This window comes from Pseudopodoces humilis, chromosome 26, assembly GCF_049639895.1.
Source record: "Pseudopodoces humilis isolate 2021_Gansu_Grassland_sample_001 chromosome 26, ASM4963989v1, whole genome shotgun sequence".
Lineage (NCBI taxonomy): Eukaryota > Metazoa > Chordata > Aves > Passeriformes > Paridae > Pseudopodoces > Pseudopodoces humilis.
In genome coordinates, this window is record NC_142225.1 from 1,685,266 (window position 1) to 1,702,250 (window position 16,985).

Here is a 16,985-nt window from a genome sequence, read left to right on the forward strand (position 1 = left end):
GCGCTAATGAGGGGGGTTCAATTAAAATACCAGACACCACCACCCCCCCTCCCCGCGGTGTACGGACAGTGCTGGGCAGGGGACATGACTCAGGCTGGGGGTCCTCAGTGTCCCCCGTGGCTCTTGTGCCCTCCCAGCCTGCCACAGTGGTGGCCCTGGTGGGTGGTGTCACCTCGCTGTCCCGTCACCCCCTCGACGAGGGGTGGGGGGCACAGAGGAGGGGGTGGGTGACATTCCCTCCGCTCTAACAGCGGCTAAAAATACCCCCCCGCGCCGGTGGCAGCTTAGGGGACACTCGGGGCGCTCGGAGGGGACACAGCCCGACAGCCACCCACAGCCACCCAGGCACCGGCAGCCCCGGCCCAGGTAGGGACACGCGGACACCGAGGCAAAGGTGACACCCCCGGGACCCCCGCAGCCGGGCTCTGCTTCTGGGGTGGCCCCCAGTTAGGCTGGGGGGTGAACTGGGGGACTTGGGGGGGCACGGGCTCCATGGGGACATTCCTAGGAGGGCTCACCCCGCCCCCCAGCAGGGTCCGAGCTGGTGACAGGGAGTTCTTCTTTTGGGGTGCGGTACCATACCTGGGGGGATCATCATCGTGGAGGAGGTGATGCCCCGTTTTGGGGGGTATTGGCTGGTTTCGGAGGTACTCGGTGCCTTTGGGGGTACAGTGTTTAACGAGGGGGGGATGACGGTCTGTGTTGGGGTGCAGCGCCAGCCCTGGAGCGGGGGCACACGGATTCCCACTGGGATGGGGCCAGTCTCTGGATGGGGAAGAACGACACCCTGTCTTTTTGGAGAGCAATGCCTGTTCGGGGGTGGGCAGTGTCCATACTGGGGGGGGCATAATGACCACCTCGGGGGGGGGTGTGGGGTTACCCTGTTTTGGAAGTGTCGCTGTCACTTTGGGGGGGTCCGATCCCATTTCTCGCGGGGGCACGATGCCTGCCTGGGGGGGACGTTAGGACTGAGCCCGGGGGGTAACGACTGTCCCCGAGGAGGGGCTCAGGGCTGAGCGGGGGGTTCCCGACTGGCTGTGGGGTGTCACGGGTGTTCCCACCGAGGTACGGAGCTGCCTGGGGGTGGCTGTCACACAGGGCTGTCCGGGGCGGGGGGGGTACAGCTCTATCCCGGGGGTGTCACGGCTGGCTGGGGACCGCGGCCGACCCCCACACGGCTACAGGGCGGTTCTCTGGGGGGTGTCACGTTTGTCGGGGGGGTACAGGGCTGTCCCTGAGGGGGGGTCACGGCTGTCCCGGGGGTGTCTCAGCCCCGCATTCTCGGAGCTCACAGCCCCATCGCAGGTCTTGGCCCCTCCACCCTCCAGCGCCGCAGCCACCTCCTTCCTCCTCCTCCTCCTCCTCGCCACATCCTCCGCCCGCCCCATCCTCTTCCTCGTCCCGGTTTCCGGCCGGGCCCCGCCGGGGACTTTGGTCCATTCCCGGGTTCCTGCATCAATCATCAACCAGGGGAGGGAGCGGTCGCTGGGGCCCCTCCGCCGTAAGAGTCCCCCGGGCGCCCCCCACCACCCTCCGCCCCCATCACCATCATCACCACCATCACCATCGGCACCATCAGCTCCAGCCCCTCCGCCCCTCCCCGGCCCCCCTGGAGCCGCCATGTCCTCTGCCCCCCCGGCCAAGTGTCCCTTCAAGAAGCGGGGTAGCCTGCAGACCCCCAGCCCCGCAGGTGAGACCCCCCCCCCCAAAATACCCCCCCCCCCGCCCACGCGCACAGCCCGGGCACGCCCCGCGGGGGGGGGGCGCGATGCTGCGAGTAGGGGGGATCAGGCTGGGGGGGGGAAATGCCGCGTTGCTGCTGAGAGGTTTTTTTTTGGGGGGGGGGGAGCCCACGGCCGTGTCCCGGTACCGGGAGGGGTGGCAGCGGCGGTGGGGGGTCCTGTGTGTCCCCTCCCACCAGCGCGTCGGTGGCGCAGTGAGAGCGGAGGAAGAGGAGGAGGAGGGAGGGGGAGCGCTGGGGATGCGGGGCCGGTGTGAAGGGGGCGGGGGGGGCTCCGCGGGAGCGAGCTCGGCTGGCACGTGGGGTGGTGGTGGCACGGGGGGGGCAAGGTGGCACTTTGTGGTTGGCACCTGGCTGGCACCGTTGGCAGAGGGTCTCAGAGTGTCACTGGGGCTGTTGCCACACGTGGGTGGCACACGTGTGTTCCGGGTGGATGGCAAATGGTGGTGGTGGCACTTCGGGGTTGTCACCTGCCTGGTACTTCTGGGGGGGTCTAGGGGCGTCACCGGGGCTGCTCCTGACTCTCACATGTGTCCTGGGTGGCTGAGGTGGCGCCTTGGGGTTGTCATTTCTCTGGCACCCGTGTTGGGGGGCGGGTCTTGCAGTGCCCCCAGGACTGCCACCTGTCACACGTGGGTGGCACAGGCTGTGTCCTGGGGGCACAGGGCACTGTGGGTGAGGCACCACCAGCACATCCCGATGACACCAGTGCCATCCCTGTCCGGGGTGACACCAGCCCAGCCCCATCCCCGTTGGGGTGATGCAGGGAGAGAATGGGGTGGAGGCTCGTGTTCGGGGTTCAGGAGACCTGGATCTTCTGCCCGGGCTGTGCTGGGTGGAGGGGCTCTTACTGGTGGCCCCAGTTTAACCAGTAGGACCTGATTTCCAGTGCCCCCCAGCCAGGTCCGTAGTGGGTTTGGGGGTTGCAGAGGAGGGTGTTGGTACTGGGGGGTGGCACTGGGCATCCCCCAGCCCGGTGGCCCCGGTGCTGATGGGAGCAGGGGGTGCTCTGGGGCAATGGGATGTGTTTGGAGAGGGGACGATGCTGCCTCCCATCCCTCCCGGTGTGGGGATATTCCCCCTGTGATGGAGGAGATGGGATGGGGGGCTGCTAGGGGGAGAAGACCCCAATGTTGTGCCTCCCATGCCGTGGGGGTCCTGCAGCCCAGCTCTGAGCCCCTCATTCACTGTTGGCTTTTTCCAGCCCCCCAAATGAAGCCAGCAGCCCTCCCAGTGCCCTAGGGGAAAAGAGAGGGGGGTTCCCTCTTGCCCTTGAGCTTCCTCAGTTTCTCCATCACCCCCATTGGGAAGAGCATGCCAGCTCCATGGTGGGGAGGGGGAGCTGTGGAGTGGCTGATTAACCCCTTCCTGCCCGGGTGGGGGTCCAGACTCCCCCAGCTGATGTTGTCCCACTCCCTGCAGAGTTGCGGGGGGGGCCAGGGGCCCGACCCCTGCAGTCAGCCTGGTCCCTACCCGGGACCCCCCATTGCCTGAAGCATTTCCCAGTGGATCTGCGCACTTCCATGGACGGCAAATACAAGGAGATCGCTGAGGTGGGTCTGGGGCACCGAGTTTGCCAGGTCTGGGGGATGAGTGTATGTTGGGGAAGTGTGGGGGGGGTCTCCCCTCCATCCTTCCCACTCCCATCCTCCCCAAACCCTCCTCCCTTCCCACTTTTTCAGCTCTGAGTTTGGGAATCCCTGTGAGCTTTTCTCTCCCAACCCAGGGGGTTGAGGCCAGGCACAGCTCATGGCAGGGCTGAGGCTGCACCCAGCTCATGGCAGGGCTGAGGCTGCACCCAGCTCATGGCAGGGCTGAGGCTGCACCCAGCTCATGGCAGGGCTGAGGCTGCACCCAGCTCATGGCAGGGCTGAGGCTGCACCCAGCTCATGGCAGGGCTGAGGCTGCACCCAGCTCATGGCAGGGCTGCTCTGGGCAGGAGCTGTTTTGTCGCTCGCTGGCTGAGAACGAGATGCGGACGGCTCCGTATGAATTCCCCGAGGAGAGCCCCATCGAGCAGCTGGAGGAGCGGCGCCAGCGCCTGGAGCGCCAGATCAGCCAGGACGTCAAGTAAGCCTTGGGGGGTTCCCCTGTATCCCCCCAAGTCGCTGGAAGGGAACCCTGCATGGGGCCAGGCCACCTCCCCGCCCCAAGAGGCTGTCTCTGTGCCAGCTCTGTGTCCCCTCTCCCGTGGGTGTCGCACTTGGTGTCCCCTTTGCAGTGAGTTTTTGGCTGGTTTCTGTCTGGTTTCTGTTGTTTCGGCATTAACGGGGTGTTTTCTCTCCCCGGCCCCCCCATTTCTCTCCCCCTCGTCCCCCCGGCTGTCCCCCCCCTCCACCGCCGCCTCCTTGTCCCCAGACTTGAGCCCGACATTTTGCTCAGAGCCAAACAGGACTTCCTGAAAATTGACAGTGCTGCGGACTTACAGTGAGTGTCCGGCTCGGTGTCACCGGCCGGGGCCACGGGGGGGATCGGGGACCCACCTGGCCCCGCTCTGACCCAGCACACCCAAGCATGGAGCCAAGAGGTCCCTCCCAGCCACTCTCGCTGACACTGAAGGAGTCAACGCGCCTGGGGAGGGGGGTTGGGGTGAGCTGGGGGTCCCAGCTCTGCTGCTGGCACAGGACCCCTGTCCTGGCCCTGTCTTCCCCTGGATGGGGGGTCTGACGCTGTGTGTCCCCCTCCCTCCTGTCTCTGCTTGGGAGTTGTCTCTGTCGTGAGTTTTTTTTTTGTTCTTTGTGCCCCCCTCCTCCCCCTCACTTTTCATTGTGCTCATCAGGGCTGGGGGATGTCTTTTGGGAAGGGGGACAATGCCATCACCAAAGAGGACACGGGTGGCACAGCTGCCACAACCTCATGGTGGCGTCCCCGGAGACAACATCACCATCCTGCCACCCCAGGGCTGGACACAGTCCCTGGGGTGGGGCTCATGCTGCTGTTGGGTACATGGGAATGGGGCGGATCTGTCACTGTCCCACTGGCCACGTCTGTCCCCACAGGCTCTTCAAGGAGCAGAATGACAGCCTGGTGGACCACGTCCCCAAGGAGCGGGAGGCACTGCTGGAGCGAGAATTCCAGCGGGTGACCATCTCTGGGGAGGAGAAATGTGGGGTGAGCCTCCCCCTGACCCCCCTGGAACACAGGCAAAGGTCCCCAGGCTGCCAACCCCAGCTTGGGGGGTGGTTTTTCCTTTGGTGTCCCCTCTCCAGGTGCCCTTCACCGACCTGCTGGATGCGGCCAAGAGCGTGGTGAAGGCGCTGTTTGTGCGGGAGAAGTACATGGGGCTGTCGCTGCAGAGCTTCTGCAAGACCACGGCCCGCTACCTGCAGGAGCTCTCCGAGAAGCCCCTGGAGACCCGCGGCTACGAGGAGGTGCCCGAGACCCCCGTAGCTGCCGGTGAGCACGGTGTGGGAGGGGTCTCGGTGCTAGGCTGGGATGCTGGAGGAGCTTTTGGGGTGATGTTGTGTGTCTCCTGGCTGCAGATGCCCCCGTGCACCCCCCGTTTGCCGAGCAGCACCCCTATGAGACGTGGGACCCCCGGAACATGCCGGCAGACCTGGGCTTCGGGCTGAAGATGGTGGATGGTGTTGTGCATGTCTACACCAAGCAGGACATCACTGACAAGTGAGTTTTATGAGGGGGAGGGTCCTACTCGTTGGGGTGGTGAGTTTTTTGGGGGGGCTGTGTGACCTCCACATGTGCCCACCCCCAGGAGCACGGAGCTGGACCTGCCATACCCCGACCTGCAGGAGTTCATCGCCGACATGAATTTCCTCATGGCTTTGATCATCAATGGGCCCATGTAAGGGGAAGGGTCCCATGGGGGGGTCTTACCCTGGGGGGGATCCCTTGATGAGGGTGTGACAGAACCCCGGGGACAGCCCCAAGGACATGGCAGTGACTCTGGCACATGGTGCTGGTGCAGCTCCCACGCCCACCCTCATCTGTGTCCAAGAGTCTACATTCCCATATCTGTGGGGGCACCAGCCTTTTGGGGCTGGATGTTCTGCTTCCTCACCCCCAAACTGAGCCCCTCTTCCCTGTTTTGGGCAGCAAATCCTTCTGCTACCGCCGGCTGCAGTACCTGAGCAACAAGTTCCAGATGCACGTACTGCTGAACGAGATGAAGGAGTTGGCAGCCCAGAAGAAAGTGCCCCACCGCGACTTCTACAACATCCGCAAGGTACCTGCGGATCCTGAGCTAGTCCCGGGTCTTGGGGGGTTCCTGGCTTGACTGGGGAGCTCTTGGAGGGTCTCAGGGCTCATCATCACCTCACTGGTGCAGGTGGACACCCACATCCATGCCTCGTCCTGCATGAACCAGAAGCATCTCTTGCGCTTCATCAAGCGGGCAATGAAGAAGCACCTGGATGAAATTGTCCACGTGGAGAAGGGGAAGGAGCAGACGCTCAAGGAGGTGTTTGAGACCATGAACCTCACGGCCTACGACCTGAGCGTGGACACGCTGGATGTCCATGCGGTATGGGAGCCTCCCAAACCCTGGGGATGAGCAGAGCCCCCAGCCCGTCCTTGGCTGGGGTGTGGGATCTGCTCCAGGGGGTTTTCCCGGGGCGTGGGGGGTTGCTGGGGGCTGTGGGTGGGGGTGGGGTGGGTGATGAGGAGTCTCAGGTCACACCTGTCCCACGTTCAGGACCGCAACACCTTCCACCGCTTCGACAAGTTCAACGCCAAGTACAACCCCATCGGGGAGTCCATCCTGCGGGAGATCTTCATCAAGACAGACAACCGCGTCTCGGGGAAATACTTCGCCCACATCATCAAGGTGGGCCACCTCCCCTCCTCGTGGTGGCACTGCAACCCATGTCCCCTTCCTGGTGGCCAAGCAGTGACAGTTGTCACTTGTCCCTGCCCATCAGGAGGTGATGGCAGACCTGGAGGAGAGCAAGTACCAGAACGCGGAGCTGCGTCTCTCGATCTACGGCCGCTCCCGGGATGAGTGGGACAAGCTGGCCCGCTGGGCCGTCAGCCACCGCGTCCACTCCAACAACGTCCGCTGGCTCGTGCAGGTGCCGCGGCTCTTGTGAGTAAAGGGGGTACAGGAACCCTCGGTTGGGTTGGGGAGACCCAGGCCACCCCACTGCCAGCTGGGGTGGGGTGGGGAGCGGGGAAAGCCGGCTCTGAGCGGGACCCATTCCCTGCAGTGACATCTACCGGACGAAGAAGCAGCTGGCCAACTTCCAGGAGATGCTGGAGAATATCTTCCTGCCGCTCTACGAGGCCACGATCCACCCTGCCCAGCACCCAGAGCTGCACCTCTTCCTGGAGCATGTGAGTGCTGCGCCCTGCTCCTGGGGACACCCCCACCCAAACCCCGCCAGAGCGAGGGGTCACATCCCAGCCTGGGGCTGACTCTCCTGCAGGTGGATGGCTTCGACAGCGTGGATGATGAATCCAAACCAGAGCATCACATCTTCAACCTGGATAGCCCTTTGCCGGGCAACTGGGTGGAGGAGGACAACCCACCCTACTCCTACTACCTGTACTACATGTATGCCAACATGACAGTGCTCAACCACCTCCGGCGGTAAGGACAGCCCGGAACCTGCGCCCCTCAGGAGGTTCTGGGGAGATCAGAGGGTGATGGTGACAGTCAAACACCCATTGCAGGAAGAGGGGCTTCCACACCTTTGTCCTGCGCCCACACTGTGGCGAGGCCGGTCCCATCCACCACCTCGTGTCAGGGTTCATGGTCTCAGAGAACATCTCCCACGGGTTGTTGCTGCGCAAGGTGAGCGAGGAGGGGGTGCCTGGAGGGGCTGGGGGTGTGGTGGGACACCCCCTTACCCTGCTGTGCCCCACAGGCCCCTGTGCTGCAGTACCTGTACTACCTGGCACAGATTGGCATTGCCATGTCCCCGCTGAGCAACAACAGCCTCTTCCTGAGCTACCACCGCAACCCCCTGCCCGAGTACCTCTCACGGGGGCTCATGGTCTCCCTCTCCACCGATGATCCCCTCCAGTTCCACTTCACCAAGGTGAGTGTTTGGGGGGCACCCAAAGCCAGTGAATCTCCAGGAGCAGCTGTGGGGTGGGCACGGGCTGGGTGATGGGATGAGGTCGGTAGTGGGGTGGGGTTGCTGGTGCAATGTGGCAGATGGTGAGATGGGATCACCGGCAGCACCGATGGGCTCTGGGGGGTGCTGATGGTGTGGAGGGGCTGGCAGGAGGTGGGGACCCCTGTCCTGCCTGAGAGGTGTCTGTGACGGGAGCTGAGGGGTGGCTGTCCCCAGGAGCCGCTGATGGAGGAATACAGCATCGCCACCCAGGTGTGGAAGCTCAGCTCCTGCGACATGTGTGAGCTGGCCCGGAACAGCGTCCTTATGAGCGGCTTCTCCCACAAGGTGAGGCCCATTCCCATTCCCAATTCTGCAGTTTGCCTATTCCTAATTCTCATTTGCCTCCATTTCCCCGTTCCTATTCCCAATTCCCCCATTCTCCCGTTTGCCCAACCCTCTTCCCAATTCCCATGCACCTCCATTCCCCCATTCCCATCCCCAATGCCCACATTTGCCCGCTCCCATCCCAAATTCCCCCATTCCCAATTCCCATTCACATCCAGTTGCCCGTTCCCAGTTCCCTCATTCCCATTTCCCCATTCCCCATTCTCCCTCCATGGGCACTGGTAGCACTCAGGACCCTCTCCCACAGGTGAAGAGCTACTGGCTGGGTCCCAACTACCTGAAGGAGGGTCCGGAGGGGAACGACATCCGCCGGACCAACGTCCCCGACATCCGTGTGAGCTATCGCTTCGAGACGCTGTGCCAGGAGCTGACTCTCATCACGCAGGCGGTGCAGAGCGCCGAGCTGGAGCCCATCCAGGAGGAGGAGAATGTTCTCACCATCTCCCTCGGCACCCACTGACCACCCAGATCCCCCTGAGCCCTCCAGGGCTCTGCCGCCGTCCCCCCACCCTGGGAAGGTCCTCCTGCCCTGGGAAGGGGCCGCTCCTGCTGCTGTGCTGGTGCCACCGGTGCCACTGCAGGGGACGATGGAGTTTGTTGAGTCTGCTCCGTTCCATCTTGTTTAGATCATTTTATGGGTGTTTTTTTGGTCTTTTTCTGTTGTTTTTAACTGGAGTCTCCTTGCTGGCTTGGGCCCTGCTGGGCTTGATGGCACAAGGAGGTGACAGTGGGGGAGGGCACCACCAGGGGGTCCTGGATTTACCTCCTGAGTTGAGGACGCAGTGACAAGTTGGGGGTCCTGGGTGCTGGTGTGGTGACAGTGTGGGAGTCCCAGCCCAGCCCCACCTGGGTCCTGACACTCTGTAAGCCCAGCACCCTCTCAGCCCGCTCTTCCACCCCGTGGGGACAACCAAAGGAACCCAGACCTGAGGTCTCTGGTGTCGGTGGGGACACAGTGGCCCAGAGCACAGGGGGATGGTGCCTGGTGGGGGATACTCCATCCTCATCACCACAGGGAGGAAGGCAGGGGGCGGGATGGGGACTGGTTCATCCTCACCACCTCAGGGATGAAGGGAAAGGGGACCAGGTGACATGTGTCGCTGTCCCCAACACTCCCAGGAGATGTTTGTTTGTGGCCCAGATCGGGCTGGAGCAGGCTTCTCCCATCCCAGTGGGGGTCACCCCCTCTATCCCTGTAGTCCCCCATCCCAGTCCTGCTCATCTGCATCTGGAGCCAGCATTCCCGGGAAAACCCAATGGCGATTGTAAAAACAACAAACAAAAGAGTTTTGAAAAAAACAAACCCTAACCAAGCATGAAAAATAAAAGTATTTAAGTAAAACACTGAAATTGAAGTGGGGGGGAGGGAGCGCAGCCCCAGAGGGAAACTGAGGCACAGGGGTTGTGTGTCCCCTCATGGCTTGGTTTGGGGGTCCCCAAGGTGATGTGGGAGGGTCAGGGGATGGATCCTGAGCGGTGGTGGCAGCGCCAGCGCCCGCCCTGGCACCCTGCCCGCACCCTGTTTGCTCCCTGTCTGCACCCTGCCCATTCCCTGCCCATTCCCTGTCTGTTCCCTGCCCATTCCCTGCCCATTCCCTGTCTGTTCCCTGCCCATTCCCTGCCCATTCCCTGTCTGCACCCTGCCCATTCCCTGTCTGTTCTCTGCCCATTCCCTGTCTGTTCCCTGCCCATTCCCTGCCCATTCCCTGCCCATTCCCTGTCTGCACCCTGCCCGTTCCCTGCCCATTCCCTGTCTGCACCCTGCCCATTCCCTGTCTGTTCCCTGCCCGTTCTCTGCCCGTTCCCTGCCCATTCCCTGCCCATTCCCTGCCCGCTCCCTGCCCATTCCCTGCCCATTCCCTGTCTGTTCCCTGCCCATTCTCTGCCCATTCCCTGCCCATTCCCTGCCCATTCCCTGCCCGTTCCCTGCCCATTCCCTGCCCATTCCCTGCCCATTCCCTGCCCATTCCCTGCCCATTCCCTGCCCATTCCCTGCCCGCTCCCTGCCCATTCCCTGCCCATTCCCTGTCTGTTCCCTGCCCGTTCCCTGCCCATTCCCTGCCCGTTCCCTGCCCGTTCCCTGCCCGTTCCCTGCCTGTTCCCTGCCCGTTCCCTGCCCATTCCCTGCCCATTCCCTGCCCATTCCCTGTCTGTTCCCGCTGACGCCCGGGGGAGGGGACGGGGGCGGGTCCTGTCCCAGTCCGTCCCAGTCCGTCCCAGTCCGTCGCAGTCCGTGTTCTCGCAGAGCCGCAGCCGGTGTCACCATGGTGGTCACCCTGGGGTACTGGGACATCCGCGGGGTGAGTGGGATCGAGGGGTGACAGCGGCGCGCTGGGGACGGGGGTGCGCAGGGCTGGGGGGGGGGCGCTGGAGGTCCCGGAGCGATGTGGGGGTGCTGGAGGTCCCAGGGTGTGGGGGAGAGTCCGGGGGGACTTTGGGGTGCCAAAAGCGGCTGTTGTGCCCCGCAGCTGGCCCACGCTATCCGCCTGCTGCTGGAGTACACGGAGACCCCCTACCAGGAGCGCCAGTACCGGCCTGGCCCAGGTGAGCGGGGGCAAGCGGGGAGTGACCCCCAAATCCCTCCACCCCCTGCCCCTGCTGCTGTGCCAGAAAGCAGCGGGGTGGGGGAACGCCCCCACTTGGCAGCGTGACCCCCTCCTGCCTGCTCGGGGGGGTCACCTTTCACCTTTGTCCTCCCCTGAACCCCCCAATAAAAGGACCTTGACCCTTTTCATGGGCAACGTTCTCTCTTATCTGCCCACGGTGTCCCGGGTCAGAGGGTGTCCCGGGACAGAGGGGGGACACCCCCCAGTGTCCGCATCCCCCCATTGCTGTGGGTACCACGAGTGGGGCAGAGGGGCTGGGGGACCCCCCCCAAAATCTCTCTGCCCCCCCCAGCCCCTGACTATGACCCGAGCGACTGGACCAAGGAGAAGGAGAAGCTGGGGCTCGACTTTCCCAACGTAGGTGATGGGGAGGGGGTGGGAAGGGGGCGTGGGGGTCACCGGGGTGACTCGGACCCCCGGCACCCCCCAGCTCCCGTACCTCATCGACGGCTCCACCAAGATGACACAGAGCAACGCCATCCTGCGCTACATCGCCCGCAAGCACAACATGTGTGAGTGGGGGGTCCCAGCGCACGGGGGGGTCCCCGCGGTTTTGTGGGGGGTGGGTTGACACCTCCCCACCCCGCAGGTGGCGAGACGGAGGAGGAGAAGCAGCGCATAGACCTGCTGGAAAACCAGCTCATGGATTTGAGGATGAACTTTGCCCGGATCTGCTACAGCCCTGACTTTGTGAGGAGCCCCGTGGGGGTTATGGGGGGATGGATCCCCCCCAGACCCTGGGGTTATCCCCCTGGGGGGGACAGATCCCCCCCAGACCCTGGGGTTATCCCCCTGGGGGGAACAGATCTCCCCCAGACCCTGGGGTTATCCCCCTGGGGGGGACAGATCCCCCCCAGCCCCCAGCGTTGTCCCCCAACATGGGACAAGGGGGTCAGGCCACCAGCAGCCCGGGGGTGTGTGCTGGGGCACATCCCTTGGCTGGCTGCAGTCAGGGGGTGATGCCCCAGGGTTCTGGGGTGGCCGGGGGGAGCAGCCCCCCTGAGCTGTGCCCCTCCCGCCGTGCAGGAGAAGCTGAAGCCGGCCTACCTGGAGCAGCTGCCCAAGAAGCTGCAGGAGCTGTCTCGGTTCCTGGGCTCCCGGCCCTGGTTTGCGGGGCAGAAGGTAGGTGGGGGATGCTGGGGGGGTTTGGGGAGTCCCTGTGGGGGCTGACCCCCCTGCCCCTCCCCCAGATCACCTACGTGGACTTCCTGGCGTACGACGTGCTGGACCAGCAGCGCATGTTCGTGCCTGAGTGTCCCGAGCTGAAGGGAAACCTGGCCCAGTTCCTGCAGCGCTTCGAGGTGAGCAGGGGCACGGGGCAGCCCCCGGTGTCCCCGGCACCATCTCCATCCCATCTCCATCCCTGACGTCCCAGTGTCCCCCTGCCGTGTCCATCACTGTCCCTGACACCTCAGTGTCTGTGTCCTTGTCCCATCCCAAACCTCATCCTTCAATGCCCAGTGCTTCTGTCTCCATCCCCATTCCTGTCACCCCCATGACCCCATCCCTGACCCCCCAGTGTCCCCATCACTGACATCCCAATGTCCCCATCCCATTCCTGACTCTCCAATGTCCCTGTCCCAATTCCTGACACCCCAGGGTCCATCTCTGTCCCCGTCCCTGAGCCCCTGCTGTTGCCATCCCTGTCCCAAACACCCAAACACCCCGGTGTCCCTGTCCCAACACCCCAATGTCCCTGTCCCCAACACCCCGGTGTCCCTGTCCCCATCACCCCAGTGTCCCTGTCCCAACACCCCAGTGTCCCTGTCCCCATCACCCCAGTGTCCCTGTCCCAACACCCCAATGTCCCTGTCCCCAACACCCTGGTGTCCCTGTCCCCATCACCCCAGTGTCCCTGTCCCAACACCCCAGTGTCCCTGTCCCCATCACCCCAGTGTCCCTGTCCCAACACCCCAATGTCCCTGTCCCCATCACCCCAGTGTCCCTGTCCCAACACCCCAGTGTCCCTGTCCCAAACACCCTGGTGTCCCTGTGCCCATCCCAGGCACCCCAGTGTTCCCATCCCTGACCCCGTGGTGTCCCCATCCATGTCCCCACGTGTCCCTGTTCCCCCAGGCCCTGGACAAGGTCTCTGCCTACATGCGCTCGGGGCGCTTCATGAAAACCCCGATTTTCTGGCGCACGGCGAAGTGGTGCAGCAGCAAGGAGTGAGGGGCTGACCCCCCCCGTGCCCCCCAGGACACCCCAGAACTCCCCAATAAAGCGTGGGGGGCTCCCCCGTTGTCCAGCCGCTGTGTGGGGTGCACTGAGCTGCCGAGGGACTGCGGTGGGAGCTGCGGGAACCCCTCATTTGTGGGGTAACCCCTGGGGTCGGGGTGCTGGACCCTCCTGGATCCCGGGATGGGGGAAGCCATTGCCCCCTGCACCCCCAGGATAAGGGGGAGCCCCGTGGAGACTGTGGGGACCAAGGTGGGGTCCCTGTTCCCCCCAGGATAGTGAGACCCCCCCTGCAGCTTAGGGGATTGAAAGGGGGACCCCAATGAAGCTTGAGGGGGTGTCACAGAGGGACCCACGACCCTCAGGATAAGGGGGTCCCCGTGGAGCTTGGGGGGGTCACAGGGCTCCCAGGAAAAGGGGGAACCCATGGAATTTATGGGGCTGCAGAGCCCCAGAACAAGGGACCCCACGGAGTTTGTGGGGTTGCAGTGACCCCAGAATAAAGCGGTGCCGGGGGGTGGATGGGGTGTGTCACAGAACCCCTGGGATAAGGAGGACCCCATGGAATTTGGGGGGGCCGCAAAGCCTCGGGGATGGAGAAGGTCACGGTCCCCTGTTAAGGGGTCCCCCATAGGATTCGGGGTGGTCGCAGACACTCCGGGGTATGGGGGACCCCACGGACTTTGGGGTGGTCACAGAGCCCTCAAGACAAGGGGGTTCCCGTGGGGATGGGAGGAACCCCAGGGAGTTTGGGGGGGTCACAGAACCTCCTGTTCAGGGGGTCCCCGCGGGGCTGGGGGCGGTTCCCGGGCCCTTTAAGCCCCGTCCCTTCCCCGCCCCCCGGAGGGCGTGGCCGTGTCACGTGGGGGGAGTGGCCGTGTCACGTGGGGGGAGTGGCCGTGTCACGTGGGGAGGGCGTGGCCGTGTCACGTGGGGAGGGCGTGGCCGTGTCACGTGGGGAGGGCGTGTCCATGTCACGTGGGGACGCGGCCGTGTCACGTGGGGGGCCGGGCCGGGAGCGCGCGCCATGGCGGTGTTGGGGTACTGGGACATCCGCGGGGTGAGCGGGGGACCCGGGGGCTCCCCAGGGGCTCTTCGGGGTCCCCCCGCTCTTTTGGGGGGGTCTCCGGGGGTCCCTTCGGTCTTTCGGGGGCTGCGGGGGATGTTCGGGGGGTTTGTGGGGTCCCTTCTGGTTTTGGGGGTGCAGGGGTCTGTGGGTGTCCCTTTTGTCTTGGGGGGGCTGTGGGGATCCCTCTGGATTTTTAGGGGGCAGGGAGGGGTCGTCGGGGGTCCCATTGGTCCTGTGGAGGGCTGCGGGACGTCCCTTTGAGCTTGTGGGGCGCCTTCGGGGGTCTCCCCTGTCTCCTGGGGGTTTGGGGGGGGTCTCCTGTGTCTTTTGGGCATGTTGTGAGGGTCCCTCTGGTTTTTTGGGGTTGGCGGCTGTGGCGGACCGTCAGTCTTGGGGCAGGGGGTCACCCTTGGGGGGCTGCGGTGAGTCCGTGGGGGTCCCGCTGGGTTTTTGGGAGATCTTGGGCTCCCTAATCCTGGGAGGAGCTGCGGGAGCCCCTCTGGTCTCCTGGGGGGGCTGTGGGGACCCTCAGGGGAAGCTGTTGGAGGTGTCCCTGATCTTTTGGGGATAGTCTGGGATGTCTTGTGGGGGTCCTGCTGCACTTGGGGGTGGGAGGATGCTGCTTTTGGGGGGTTCCCGCTGTGCAGGGGGTGCTGACTGGGGGTACTGGGAAGGGAATGCAGTCTGCCCTCCCCCGTGCCTCAGTTTCCCCATGTGTGAGGCAGTTCTGGGCAGTGTGTGGGGGATGTTTTTGGGGTGTCTCACTGATCCCACTCCCCAGCTTGCCCACGCCATCCGTCTGCTCCTGGAGTACACGGAGACACCCTACGAGGACAAACTCTACAGCTGTGGGGAAGGTGAGGGGGGTCAGGGGGTCCCCACACCACCCCCAACCTCTCTGGCTTTTGGGGAGGACACAACACCACCCAGCCCCCCCTTCCCTTCCAGCTCCCGACTACGATAAGAGCCAGTGGATCAACGAGAAGGAGAAGCTGGGACTCGACTTCCCCAACGTAGGTGCTCAGGAGCTGGGGGGGCTGTGGCTGGGGGCTGGGGGTGTCCCCATGTCCCAGTGTCCCCATGTCCCCCCCAGCTCCCGTACTTCATCGATGGCTCCACCAAACTGACACAGAGCAACGCCATCCTGCGCTACATCGCCCGCAAGCACAACATGTGTGAGGGGGGGGCTCGGGGGGGCTGGGGTGGGATTGGGGGGGCTGGGGTTGGATGGGGGGGCCCTGGGATTGGGTTGGGGGGCACTGGGATTGGATTGGGGGGCACTGGGATTGGATTGGGGGGCTGGGGTTGGATTGGGGGGGCTGGAATTGAATTGGGGGGGCTGGGGTTGGATTGGGGGGCTGGGATTGGATTGTGAGGGCTGGGATTGGATTGGGGGGCTGGGATTGGATTGGGGGGGCTGGAATTGAATTGGGGGGCTGGGATTGGATTGGGGTGGGGTTGGAGTAGGATTGGAATTAGATTGGGATTTGGTTGGGTTGGGGTTGGAGTAGGGCTGGAATTGGGTTGAGGTTGGAGTGGGGTTAGTTTTAGGGTTGGGTTAGGGTTGGGATTGGGATTGGAGCAGGGTTGGGGTTGGGATTGGAGCAGGGTTGGGGTTGGAGCGGGTTTGGGGTTGGGATTGGAGCAGGGTTGGGTTGGGGTTGGGATTGGAGGAGGATTGGGGTTGAATTGAGGTTCAGTTGGGCTTGCTTTGGGGTTGCAGTTGGGGTACAGGTTGGAGTTGGGGTGAGCATGGGGTTGGAGCTGAAGTTAAATGGACCCACAGCCAGCAGTAGGGCTGGGCTCAGGGGGGTTTGGGGGAGCAGGGCTGGGCTCAGGGGATTTGGGGGAGCAGGGCAGGGCTCAGGGGGTTTGGGGGAGCAGGGCTGGGCTCAGGGGATTCGGCGGAGGAGGTCTGGGGTCAGGGGATTTGGGGGAGCAGGGCAGGGCTCAGGGGGTTTGGGGGAGCAGAGCTGGGCTCAGGGGATTTGGGGGAGCAGGGCTGGGCTCAGGGGTGTTTGGGGGAGCAGGGCTGGGCTCAGGGGGGTTTGGGGGAGCAGGGCTGGGCTCAGGGGGTTTGGGGGAGCAGAGCTGGGCTCAGGGGGGGTTTGTGCCCCCAGCACTGATATCACCCCGTGCAGGTGGTGAGACAGAGGAGGAGATCCTGCGTGTGGACATGCTGGAGAACCAGATCATGGATTTCCGCATGAGCCTTGTCATGATCTGCTACAACCCTGACTTTGTGAGTGTCCTGCAGGCCGGGGGAGCTGTCCAGCCCTGGGGACCCCATGCTGGGAGGGTGCTCCCCAGGGTGACAGGACAGGCTGGGGCTGCCCTTCCTCACCCCTTCCTTCCTCCCTCAGGAGAAGCTCAAGCCGGGCTACCTGGAGCAGCTCCCGGGGAAGCTGAAGCTCTTCTCCAACTTCCTGGGGGACAGAAAGTGGTTTGTGGGGGAGAAGGTACTGCCAGGACTCCCGGGGGGGCTGAGGGGGCTGGGGAGGGGGTTTGTCCTCACTGTGTCCCCCCGATGTCCCCAGCTGACCTTCGTAGACTTCCTCATGTTCGATGTGCTGGATCAGAACCGCATCTTTGAGCCCAAGTGCCTGGAGCCCTTCAAGAACCTCAAGGACTTTGTGGAGCGCTTTGGGGTGAGCAGGGGCACCCTGAGGTCACCCCTGGGTGGGGGCTGCGGCGCTGGGGGCGTCCCTGACGCTCCACCTGTGTCCCCAGGCTCTGGAGAAGGTGGCTGCCTACATGAAGTCCAGCTGCTTCCAGAAGATGCCCATCAACAACAAGATGGCCAAGTGGGGTAACAAGAAGTTGTAGGAGCTCAGCACGGGGCTCGGAGGGTGGGGGGAGTCCTAACCCACCCCCCCAGCATCCTCCATCCTCGGCGGGGGGACAGCACCGCTGGCATGAAACCCCCCAAGACAATAAAGTGGTTTTTTAGATGTGGCACCCAGAGCCCC

The 16,985-nt window shown here is 64.0% G+C and overlaps 3 protein-coding genes across 5 annotated transcripts; all 3 read left to right on the top strand.

The window, feature by feature from the left end:
• Window positions 1-259: 259 nt before the first annotated feature.
• On the top strand, window positions 260-9,505 carry AMPD2 (adenosine monophosphate deaminase 2). 3 transcript variants are annotated; one of them, XM_088066971.1, is made up of 18 exons: window positions 260-366; window positions 3,164-3,294; window positions 3,681-3,811; window positions 4,100-4,168; window positions 4,741-4,852; window positions 4,951-5,137; window positions 5,224-5,365; window positions 5,454-5,543; window positions 5,795-5,924; window positions 6,027-6,221; window positions 6,393-6,524; window positions 6,619-6,782; window positions 6,904-7,030; window positions 7,123-7,286; window positions 7,370-7,490; window positions 7,564-7,737; window positions 7,993-8,103; window positions 8,411-9,505. In XM_088066971.1, exons 2-18 carry the CDS (start codon window positions 3,265-3,267, stop codon window positions 8,621-8,623), a joined length of 2,292 nt encoding a protein of 763 aa, XP_087923097.1. In that variant the 5' UTR covers window positions 260-366; window positions 3,164-3,264; the 3' UTR covers window positions 8,624-9,505. The 3 variants fall into 3 exon arrangements, with proteins under 3 accessions (XP_087923097.1, XP_005530230.1, XP_014114382.1); XM_005530173.3 differs by lacking the exon at window positions 260-366 and adding an exon at window positions 1,515-1,690; XM_014258907.2 differs by lacking the exons at window positions 260-366; window positions 4,100-4,168 and adding an exon at window positions 1,515-1,690.
• Window positions 9,506-10,309: 804 nt separating this feature from the next.
• On the top strand, window positions 10,310-13,017 carry LOC102099777 (glutathione S-transferase 2). Its single transcript, XM_005530172.3, has 8 exons — window positions 10,310-10,463; window positions 10,632-10,707; window positions 11,062-11,126; window positions 11,200-11,281; window positions 11,359-11,459; window positions 11,796-11,891; window positions 11,960-12,070; window positions 12,846-13,017. The coding sequence occupies exons 1-8, from the start codon at window positions 10,428-10,430 to the stop codon at window positions 12,939-12,941; spliced, it is 663 nt and encodes a 220-aa protein (XP_005530229.2). The 5' UTR covers window positions 10,310-10,427; the 3' UTR covers window positions 12,942-13,017.
• An 873-nt stretch (window positions 13,018-13,890) lies between these two features.
• On the top strand, window positions 13,891-16,974 carry LOC102110419 (glutathione S-transferase Mu 1-like). The gene is made up of 8 exons (XM_005530225.3): window positions 13,891-14,007; window positions 14,798-14,873; window positions 14,965-15,029; window positions 15,110-15,191; window positions 16,158-16,258; window positions 16,380-16,475; window positions 16,554-16,664; window positions 16,747-16,974. The coding sequence occupies exons 1-8, from the start codon at window positions 13,975-13,977 to the stop codon at window positions 16,840-16,842; spliced, it is 660 nt and encodes a 219-aa protein (XP_005530282.1). The 5' UTR covers window positions 13,891-13,974; the 3' UTR covers window positions 16,843-16,974.
• Window positions 16,975-16,985: the final 11 nt, after the last annotated feature.

Bases quoted from the DNA above. Each gene is read 5' to 3' on its own strand.
- AMPD2 (XM_005530173.3), top strand. From the start codon at position 1,621: ATGTCCTCTGCCCCCCCGGCCAAGTGTCCCTTCAAGAAGCGGGGTAGC. The intron at 5,138-5,223 runs GTGAGCACGGTG...TCCTGGCTGCAG, and splicing joins CGAGACCCCCGTAGCTGCCG to ATGCCCCCGTGCACCCCCCG. The intron at 6,783-6,903 runs GTGAGTAAAGGG...CATTCCCTGCAG, and splicing joins GTGCAGGTGCCGCGGCTCTT to TGACATCTACCGGACGAAGA.
- LOC102099777 (XM_005530172.3), top strand. From the start codon at position 10,428: ATGGTGGTCACCCTGGGGTACTGGGACATCCGCGGG. The intron at 10,464-10,631 runs GTGAGTGGGATC...TGTGCCCCGCAG, and splicing joins GGTACTGGGACATCCGCGGG to CTGGCCCACGCTATCCGCCT. The intron at 12,071-12,845 runs GTGAGCAGGGGC...CTGTTCCCCCAG, and splicing joins AGTTCCTGCAGCGCTTCGAG to GCCCTGGACAAGGTCTCTGC.
- LOC102110419 (XM_005530225.3), top strand. From the start codon at position 13,975: ATGGCGGTGTTGGGGTACTGGGACATCCGCGGG. The intron at 14,008-14,797 runs GTGAGCGGGGGA...CCCACTCCCCAG, and splicing joins GGTACTGGGACATCCGCGGG to CTTGCCCACGCCATCCGTCT. The intron at 16,259-16,379 runs GTGAGTGTCCTG...TTCCTCCCTCAG, and splicing joins TCTGCTACAACCCTGACTTT to GAGAAGCTCAAGCCGGGCTA.